Source organism: Myotis davidii, unplaced genomic scaffold (assembly GCF_000327345.1).
Source record: "Myotis davidii unplaced genomic scaffold, ASM32734v1 scaffold2225, whole genome shotgun sequence".
Classification (NCBI taxonomy): domain Eukaryota; kingdom Metazoa; phylum Chordata; class Mammalia; order Chiroptera; family Vespertilionidae; genus Myotis; species Myotis davidii.
Genome location: NW_006296306.1, coordinates 22268 through 33017, shown reverse-complemented (window position 1 = coordinate 33017; position 10750 = coordinate 22268). Strand labels below are relative to the sequence as shown.

Genomic DNA, 10750 nt, shown 5'->3' with positions numbered 1-10750 from the left:
TTACCATTTGCAACGGCAGGCATGGAACTGGAGAGCATTATGCTAAGTGAAATAAGCCAGTCAATGAAGGAAAAATACCACATGATCTCACTCATTCATGGATAACAAAGACCATTATAAACTTATGAACAAAAATAAATACAGAGGCAGAGCTGCCTCAAACAGATTGTCAAACTGCAGCGGGAAGGCCAGGTAGAGTCGGGGGGCAGAAGGGGGAGGGTAAGAGATCAACTGAAGGACTTATATGCATGCATATAAGCATAACCAATGGACATAAGACACTGGGGGGTAGGGGAAGCCAGGGGATTGTCAAGGGTGGGGGAAAAAAGGAGACATATGTAATACCCTTTGTAATGCTTTAAGCAATAAAACAATTTTAAAAAATTTGATGTGTAGTGGACAATTCATCTATAACAATCCAAATTTAGAGTTTTGCTGTCACTCATAGAATACCTGAGATACCAGGTAACAAAGAGAATTGGTAGATGGAGAGGAATGGAAATAAGGCCAAAGACCCAGAACTTACTGTTTTGAAGGTGTCATGTCAGTCATGGACAAGCAAAAGACACTGAGAAGAGAAGGCTTTAGGGAATAAGAAGGTCTTTCTATTCTCTGAGATATGCCTTGTCTGCTGGGAGATTTGCATGGAGGAGGATTGAGAAAAATGGGGTCTGGGGAAGTCCTCAGAGGTACTCCAAAGATTTCTTATTGAACACTGAAGCCTGGACTGTCTATACCATATCTTAGTATCTGAGACATCACTCCTGGCCACTATGAGCACAAAGCTGATAAAGAGGGGTATAATAATCCACGTGAAGTGGACTGAGTTGCAAATATCATTCCAAAAAAGGGCAATTATTGCGAGTTCATTTAGCAGGGCCACCAGGTAGGATTGTCTAGGTATTCCCCTTTCTCTAAAAAATCAATGGCATAAAATATACTCGGGTGAAGATTAACGAGAGAGAGAGAGAGAGAGAGAGAGAGAGAGAGAGAGAGAGAGAGAAGTGATTAAGATTAAGACAAAGAAGGTGAAAGGAGGAGATTGTGTCTAATCAAAGCTCAAGAGTTATGGATATTGCTGAGGGGACATTTCACTCCAATATGAAACGAAACCCAGAAGTATAAGTGTTCTCTCTTAGTTGCGACCAGCATTGCTAGAGAGCAGATGAGTCATGAGTAGGGGTGATGGGGAATTGAGAAAAAGAATTAAACAGACACAGAGACAGTAAGGAAAACTGGGACCAGGTGGGACACTGCCCTCTGATGGAGAGACAGTGACCCAGAGCTAGAGAAGCACGTTTATTAGATACAGCATGGTAGGTACCAGGAAGTTTTACTAGAGTTTAAGACAAAGGAAATTATGTGAAATCATGGTTAAAGATCAAGCTGCAATTCTAAGATCAGCATCTGGCTGATCTCAGATAATTACACCCACCCCGTGACGTCTGAGTTAAAGGTCAGGACTGACGACATCCCTGACTTTGGCAACATATGTCACCATGGCATGGCTTTGCCGAAGCTGCTGGACTCAGTCAAGGACCCTTGGCTCAGTTGCCCCCCAGGCGCTCTCTACACAGAAGAAAGGCCTGAAGAGCGCCGTTAGCAATGTGTTCCCACTTCAAGGTTTCTGGATGTTAGGTTGGAGGAAGCCTAAGAAAGAATTATTCCAGTTAGTAAGGTTGGAGTTGAAGAAGAGGCTGTGGCAATGGTCATGGAGAGAGATGACATGACTGATGCCTGAGGTAGTCCTTGTGGACAAAGAGGCTATTTCCAGAAGACTTTCCTTTGTTTTAAAACAGGCTCTGTTTTATTTTTATCTTTGTTTTTGAAAGTATTACAGATGCCTCCCTTTTCCCCTCAGTGACCCCCTCCTCCCCACTTTCTTAAATCTGCCCTGGTATGCTTTTAGGAATAGCATCTTCTGAGTAGTGTGTCTGCTAAGTGGTTCTCTCGACTTGCTAAGAAGCTGGTGATCAATCAGAGCCCCTGGAGTGGTCGTTCTGACATCTTGGCAAGAACTCAAAGAAGCTGAGAATGGAGGGTGGACTCAATCACTACAGAGAAAACAGTCCTAGAGAGAAGGGTAGATATGAGCCTGACTGGGTGTCCTATGTGATATGAAGTTGCGGCTGCTATACATCTCCTATTGCTGCCTCTGAAAATGTGAATTGCATTTATTCTGTGTCTGTTTCAGCGTGTAGGTTCGGCATGTATGAGGTATTTTGCCCCATTAGTGCACATATTGAAAAGAACTGCACCTGAGAAGTTTTACTCAGTTCGCTTCGTGAACCTCAACTCCCGGTTTAAATGGAGAAATCCTGAACTTCTGTCTTGAGCTTGTTGCTGTTATTATGTTACACTTGGCAATTGCTTGGACAGTGATCACAGTTTGGGGTATGCGGCAAGTGTGAACGTCTCTGGAGCCTGATGGTGGAAAGTACTTGACCAGGACGACCTGCCATGAATCACAAGTCAACATACCCATGCCCTAGTGTAGTCTTCTCCACATGATTGTGGCCGTCTCTCTGACTCACGTTTGAACAATAGGATGTGATGGGAGTGACGCTGCATGACTTCTAGAGCTGGGTCCCATTACACTTTGCACCTTCTGTTTCAGCTTTCTCAAGGGTTCTCTGTGGCAGAGGCCAGTCACCATTCATTAAATCCCAAACCCCTGGGACCTCTTTGATTTGAAGAAGTCTAAGACGACCATGAAGGTCATGTGAAGAGAGAAATAACTGGCCAGACCAATCCAAGTGAAGTGTCAGACATGAGGAAAGCATCCATCAGAAAACTTCCCTTCCCAAGGCAATTTGATTAAGGCCACATGGTACACTACCCATATGAGTGCAGTAAACCTGCCAAACTGAAGAGATAATATAAATTATTGTTTTAAACCAATATCTTTGGGGAAGTTTGTTATTCTGTAATGATTGAGTGGGATGACATTAAAACCAGAGTCTGGTCACTGCATCCAGGTGTATAGATTATTCTTGTTTTAATAACAAATTTTATCCTCCCTGGTCTAAAATGGTGACAATTCATTACGAAACATGCCCCAGGCTTCTGCCCACATAAATTGGAAAAATATAGCAATTGTTTGATTAATAGAATAATCTTTGGGGGCAAATCTTTTTGGTTCTTCCAATAGTCCTTGGATTACAATTTTGTAAGTGTACCCTGGCCGGGTGGCTCAGTTGGTTGGAACATCATCCTGTACACCAATATGTTGCAATTCGGCTTCCAGTCAGGGCACATATGAAAGACAACCAATTGATGTTTCTATTTCATTGATGGGAAGAAGGCACATCCCCAGTGGGGGTGAGGGGGAGTGTGCAGGAGGCAGCCAGTCAATGATTCTCTCTCATCATTGATCTCTCTCTCTCTCTCTCTCTCTCTCTCTGAAAATCAATAAAAATATATTCTCAGTTGAGGATTAAAAAATTTTATTAAGTGCTGGCCTTGTCATTTTCTTCATTTTTCCCAGTGCATCTTACACAAAACCAGACACAGTGTCAATATATACTAAACATCCTGAGCATAAATGAAGAATTAAGACTTTTCACCTGATTTTCTTCCAAGCACATAGTTTTCTCCCCAAACCACCAATTATAGCACTATTGTGCAGACAGATGCCTAAAGTCTTAGTTGAGTTATCTGAAATTGGGGAAGGATTTTGCTTCAGAGTTTCTAACATATCCCAAGCACTACATCATAGGAATATGGTTCCCATGCCTTCTCAGATATTTCATGAGCCTGACACTCACTCCTTGTCGCAGAGAAATGTTTATCCACTTTGACACCCTGTTCTCTCCCACAATATTCTCACACCCCTCTTGGTGATAACCACATACTCTTTTTCCCTCTCTCTTTTCCCCTCTAAAGCAAGAAGCAAATCTTTTTCTGTTTTCAGGAGTTTTAATGAGTAAGCGTAGGGGGAGGGTGAGAACCCATGTTGTCAGTGAGCTCTGGGAATCATAGAGTCATTTAGGTGGAGGGATCTCCTTGACAACGGGGAGTCTGGTCACATCCTTCTCTAAGTGAACGTCACTGAGGTCAGAGAGACATCTCTCCACACCTGGATCATCTTCACAGATGCTGGGTCAAGTCGATGGGGAAAAGTATAACATTGGCAGCCATTTACTATTACCTGAAAGAGAATATGTGTCAGAAATATAGGATGCTACCAAACAAACTTCCTGTCTTCCTTTCCTTTCCTGCCCTATACACTCACCATCCACCAGAAACTTCTAGTCACACAACCACCAATGGACACAGACAACAGAGGGCGAGGGCATGAGTGGGGGCGCGGGATTTGTGGGGGGAATGAGTTACATATGTAATACCTTAATCAATAAAGAATTTAAAGATTAAAAAACAAAACAAAACAAAAAACACAACAGACATGCTTCTTTTTATAGCCTACCTTTAGCGATGATTTCCGACACATATTCACCCTATTTTCTGCTTCTCTCATTCTTCTACTGAGGTGTTAGCACTCTGTGTTGCACTGTCTATGTTTGCCTGGGCTTCCCTCTGGCCAGGAACTGTTTCATGAATCGTGAGTCTGGGTCTTGCACAGAGTATCATAGGCTAATTGGCCATTAAGTGTGTATTCAGTGCCTTCGTTTTAGCTCTGCTAAACTTTACTGCCATTTACTCCTGGTGACCAAGTAGCTCAGACTGGGGTTGTAAATGTAAAGAATAAAATTCTTTTTTTTCCCTTTTTTTATAGAGCGAGAATGGAAGGAAGGGGGGAGAGTAGAAAGAGAGAGAGATGAGAGAGAGTGACAGAGAAAGAGAGAGAGAGAGCTAGAGAGAGAGAGAGAGATGAAACTCAATTGGTTGCCTCCTCATGTACCCCCTTGGGGCAGGGGATTGAACCTGCAATCTAGATACATGCCCTTGATGGAGAAACCAACCTGGGAACCTCCAGTGTGAAGGCCTAAACTTGAATGTTCCTAAAGAGGAGGAATAGTACATATGATTAAGATGAGGATATTTTTATTCAGCTTATAAGCAAATGGACTAATGCCTCACTTCAATCATAGGACATTACATTTTTTTGCTTCTCCAATGATAGAAGGATTAAACATACACTTCATGGGTGTGGCTATGGAGTAAAAGTGGACTTATTAGGTCTTAATTTTTCAAATTTAAAATGCATACCCTTTTTGAACCAGATATTCAATTCCTCTGAAATTATCCTCCCTTATAAGAATAGGGAGGTTGATAATGACAAAAATGTGATATAGAATGAAGCATTATTCATGAAAGAAAAATATGGAAACCACCTAAATGTGCATGAATAAGGGTCAAGTTAAATTATTCTGAAGATGCTTCTATTGAAATACTATGCAAACACTAAATAACGTGGGGGCATCACAAATAGCATGATGTTAGTTTCTCTAACACACATTCTTTGACAACAAATGAAATCTAGTATCAATGTGTGATTTCTAGAGAAACTTATAGCATCATTCGTTTAAAAATAAAAGGAGACAGAGATAAATAATAGGTAGATAGATAGATAGATAGACAGATACATAGACTTGAACAAGCATATAGTGTCTCTGGAAGGAGCATAAAGGAATTAGTAATTGTTGCTCTGGATAGAATGAATGGGTTTGGTAATGTAGGAAAGACTTAATTTTAGACTGATTATAATTACTTATATGCACATTTTAACCGTTGACAGTACCAAGATGCCCAGTTCAAAGGGTTGGCCATCCTTAAAGGGCATATCAGTGGATTTCACTTCTTCACCCCATGTCCCACCCTGACGGCTGTTCATCACCACACAGTTGCCAAAGCGCACTCGGAAATGGAAGGCGATGGTTTTGTTCGCTTCAGTGTGGAAATCCACCTGCAGTTCTGGGTTCATGCTGAAGGCAAAGCACACAGCATGTTGAGTAGGACCCTTCCACATGGGGGACCACATTCAACACACACATCCACACCTTCCCAATTCCTCCTGGGGGAGGGAAGGCCTTCCTGGGTGAGACCGCAGTACGTGTCCCTGTGGGGCTGCTTCAGCTTGTCCGGCCCAGGCTGGGGAGATGCCTCATCTCTTAGCCCAGGACTCACACTGAGCAGCAGTCACTGGCCTGGGGCTACTTTTCATGCCCTGGAAATACTGTGTCCCTTGACAATAAACCTCAGTCCAATGCCTGAGTGAACCCAGCCCCCACACTTCAACACTTGCCCACAGTCATGCATGTGTAGGTTTAATGCCTGGCACCATATGGGTCTCCAGAATCTCCATCTGCATTGTGCTACCATTATGCTAATTACAAACTTTAACCTCAGTCATGCATGAAGTGGCCCCTGAAGCTCTAATAATCTCACTTCTCCTCCCAATGGGCTCTACATACTCACCTGAAAGACATGGCAGGTGTCCCTTTGATTTTCACGAAAGAACCAACAGGCAAGGACACATATTTTGTATGTGGGACCTGCCATGAGAGACAAGAATAGTTGAGAGGGGCAAGGCCAGGTGTGATCTCCCATCCTATAACCGTTCCCAGTGGCAAAGCAGGTTATACATCAAAGGACATAAGCGGAGGACACTCTTCTTTGCATCTCACCACAGGCAGGTCCCTGTGTCTTTGAAGAAATGATAAGGTTGAAGTTAACAGTAAGAGTTCCAAAGCCAGGTGGCCTGGATTTAATGCTTATTCTGCCTCTTACTACCAATGAGAACTGAGTTGCATTACTTGAGTGCTCTCTGCCTCCATTTTCTCAGTATAAGAAGGATTATAAAAATTTCTATTTCATAGGATGTTCTCAGAAATATCTGAACTAATAGTTGTAAACCTTTGGCATGGTCACTGGCAGGTAAAGGATCTATACAGGGGTGACTTAGCGGAAGGGAAGGGCCCTTTCTGGGATACTACCCTCCCATCAGTTTTTATCTGAAACTGTGAAGATAAGACTTTAGAATGTAATAGTATCCTATCTAATAATAGACAAACATAGTAATTAACCATAACTTCGCTACCCTTCCTCCCATTGGCTAATCAAGACGATATGCAAATTAACTGCCAACTAAGATAGCAGTTAACCACCAACAAAGACAGCGGCTGATTTGCATACATAGACACAATGATTGGAGGCAAAAGGGGAAGGATGGAAGAAGCCACCTGCCGGTGTAGAACCCAGGTGGCAGCCAAGAGCTGGAGAACTGGGACACCTTTGCCAGCCCTGGGCCGGTAACTGGAGAAGCCGGGTGAGGCAGAGAAGAGGGGATGTCTGCCTCTTCCCTGCCCAGCTGGGCTTCTCATATCACTGATCACCAGTGTTTGGAGAACACCTAGAGGTGGGGCCAGAGGCCAGGCTGCATCCCTGCCTGGGGACACGATCCATCCCGGGTGGCAGCCAGGCCCCAGAAGGAGACCCAGGGACCAGGGCTGTGTCGCCGCTGGGGAACGTGATCTGGTGCCTGGGCAGTGGCGCATCCCCAGCCCCAGAAGGAGACCCAGGGGCCTCCCAAGCGGAGAGTCTCCATGGTCAGACTGTGCGGTGTCGGGACAGGAATAAAGATGGAGGTGATTCAGATGCCTGGCCAACATCATTAGACCAGCAAGCAGGGCCTTTCAGTGGGGACTCAGGGTGGGGGTGGGGCGAGGAAAGTGATTGGGGAAATAGAGAACTACAACTCCCAGGAGGCTTAGCTGCCGGGGCCTGTGTGCCTGGCCATGAAATCGGATGGGGCGAGTCGTTTTGCACTTTAAGAGGCTTGCAAGGTTGGAAGTTCTGCGGGGAGCCAGGGAGAAATGGAGCTGGAGCAGAGAGAGGGGTCCATGGCAGCTGTGGGCTTTGAGGAGTTCTCAGCACCTCCCTGCTGGGAGCTGGTGCTGCCTCCACTGTTCCATGGTCACATCCTGGAGAGAAAGCTTGAGACCAAAGTGGAGTTCGTGTCTGGGGGTCTGGGCAGCTCCAGCCTCCAGGAGCCAGACGAAGAGGAAGAGGCAGCCCAAGGCCAGCGGTTGTGGTGCCAAGGGGAACTCAATTGCAGGAAGTACCAGGTGCTGGGTCGGCGCTGCAGGGAGATCGAGCAGGTGAACGAGCATGTCATGAACAGGCTCCATCAGATATAGAGGATAACAGGGAGACTCCAGCAGGAGCAGAGGTTCCTCATGAGGGTGCTGGACTCCTATGGTGACGACTACTGGGACAGCCAGTTCACCATCTTACTGGAGGATGATGGCAGCCAGGGCACAGATGCCCCCACCCCAGGCTACACTGAGAACGAGCCTCCGGAGAAAGAGGGTCTGTCCCCGCCCAGGAGAATGCCAGCGCCCACAGAAGCCAGCAGCCCGGCCCCTGGCAAGGGGCCCAGTGGGCAGAAGAGGTGGCGAGTGCCATCGGGAGGGGTCCGGGCGGGCGTCCTGCTGACTGCGGAGCTGGCCCCAGTGCAGATAAAGGTGGAGGAAGACTTTGGCTTCAAAGCAGTCTAGGCTCTGGACTCAAGTTGGGTTTTTTGGGGGCCAGACAAGCTGCTGGCCTACCTGAGCCTAGCCAGCTCCCCCTTTGACTGACCCCCCAATAAACGGACCCCATGCTCTCCTCAGCAAAAAAAAAAGCTTATAGAGGCATGCTTATAGGATCAAATAGTATAAATATAGATGTAACAGGACAATAAACAGAAAACCTGGCTATGATGATCACCTGAACGCTGCCTGTGTCATTCCTTCTTCGCCAACTCCGTCTACACCTTTGGGAACGTCTGGACCTGCTGGGGCTGGACCTCAACATTCCTCTTCTTATAAGGACTTCAGTGAGATGGGCTAAGAGTCACACTGGAACTGCCTCAATTTAATGTAATCCCCTCTTTAAAGATCTTATCTCCATATACAGGTACATTCTGAGGTTCTGGGGTTTAGGAATTTAACATACATTTTGTTGATTACCCAAATCAGCCCTTAACAACCAGCATGTTTCAGAAAGTAGATTCCTACAGGGTTATTTACCAAACATTCAGAAGTATTTTTAAAAGAGCTAAGCCCCTCGCCCACCACGCAGGCCCCTCCTGGCGAAGAGCGAAGGCCTGGGTTCTGGGCGCCAGAGGAAAACTGGTGCCAGCAGCCAGGGGAAGGGGCCCCCAAGGGGCCCCAGATTGCGAGAGGGCACAGGCCGGGCTGAGGGATCCACCCAAGTGCACAAATTTTTGTGCACCGGGCCTCAGTAATATATAAAAATCCACTCCTATATAAGATAGTTGCTTAAAGGGCGAGGGAAATAATGGAAAAGGAGACAGCTGTGTGTGGCATGTATATGCATCAGAATTCTCAAGGGCAATGGTGTCCTTTCAGGAATGTGTACAAGTTGCTGAGCATAGTCAGTACCTGCACACAGGGCAGGAGACAGGAAAGTAATTAGATAGAATCTACAGGTTGTTCCCTGATATCGACTGTAAGCTTTGTCTGGACTGAGGCTAGTATTGTGCCTTCCATCTTCAGGTGATCCATTCTCTGAAACCAGTCCTCCCAACCACCTTCCCCAGAGAGCCAGGATCTGCTTACTTTTTTTTTGTTAAGACAAAGGAAGTACTGGCTGGGGGAGGAGGCCTGAGGTAGGAGAGGGGGTCACTGTGTGTTGATCTAGACAGGAGCTCCTGTGACGCAGAGTCTGAGTTCATCTTCCCCCAGCCTTCTTGAGAAGAGGCATCTGAGGACTGACTCATTCTGCTCTCATTAATGCTCAGGGAGGAGTCCTGGGAAACCCAATCTCTCCAAGACCTCTAGTTCTTCCCACCAGGAGCCACAATGATACACATGGAAAGACCACTGCTTAAACAGTCACTACCATGTATGGGAGAACCCTCACAAGTAGACACAGCTGCACACATGACAGTTCAATACGCAGGCATAGATCATCATACACACAGTTACACAAGGACATGGGACTCACCGTTTCACACATACCTCCCAAAACTACTACTCATAATGACATGCACAGCTGTTCAGCCACTGCCCCAGCTGCACTCACACACACTTACTCAGAGGCATGAAGACAAATGTGCAATCTCACCCCTTGCACCCATGCACACACTCCCTCATCCCAGTCAACCGTCACTTTCCACACAATGTCACAGTGTCTCAATAGAGTTCACTCTCAGTCAGATACCACCAAATGCTTCCAGTAAATATCCTGCCCCATCCTCTCTCTTCCACACATTACAACCCCCAGTAAAACATTCCCAATATTTTCATCTCAGAGAATCTCAGACTCTTTCCTCCTTCTCTTATGGGACCTGGGATCATTGAAGGCTGTGCCTTTTCAACTCACCGGTAAGGGTGCCATTGTTGTGCCTTCTGCTGGGAAGCTCTTCCAAATCGTGTGCAGTTGTGTGTGTGATGTCTGCAAGTGGCAGGTTATAAATAATTTCTGGAAGCCCCACCCTCTGGCTTCCTTCCAGTTTCTAAGTCTCTTCTAGAAAGATTCCCAGCAGGTGAGAAGGTGTGGGGTATCATAAATAGAATCAATCACAACTATGTCCTTGAAAAGGTTGTGTTGTGATGCAATAGGAACTTTGGTGAGGAAATTGTGTGTGAGGAAGGATTAGCAGGAACAATGCATAAGTAAGGGTGATGGAAGGAGTGGTTGAGTGGGTCTATAATCCAGCCTACGTGCCTCTCACCAAGTATTTATCCCTCAGAGCAGAAACCACCCAAAAGGTACACATTCTTTTAAAATGAAAAGTTATTTGTAATAGTAACACTTGACTAAAAATGTTTTAATCATGATG

At 45.7% G+C, this 10750-nt stretch overlaps 1 protein-coding gene and 1 pseudogene across 1 annotated transcript; one reads left to right on the top strand and one right to left on the bottom strand.

Moving 5' to 3' along the window:
* Window positions 1-3920: 3920 nt before the first annotated feature.
* LOC107184320 (galectin-10-like) lies at window positions 3921-10500 on the bottom strand. The gene is made up of 4 exons (XM_015568857.1): window positions 10291-10500; window positions 6379-6455; window positions 5690-5885; window positions 3921-4183 (listed from the first exon to the last, which is right to left on the bottom strand). Exons 1-4 carry the CDS (start codon window positions 10303-10305, stop codon window positions 4037-4039), a joined length of 435 nt encoding a protein of 144 aa, XP_015424343.1. The 5' UTR covers window positions 10306-10500; the 3' UTR covers window positions 3921-4036.
* LOC102762383 lies at window positions 7644-8574 on the top strand (annotated as a pseudogene).
* Window positions 10501-10750: the final 250 nt, after the last annotated feature.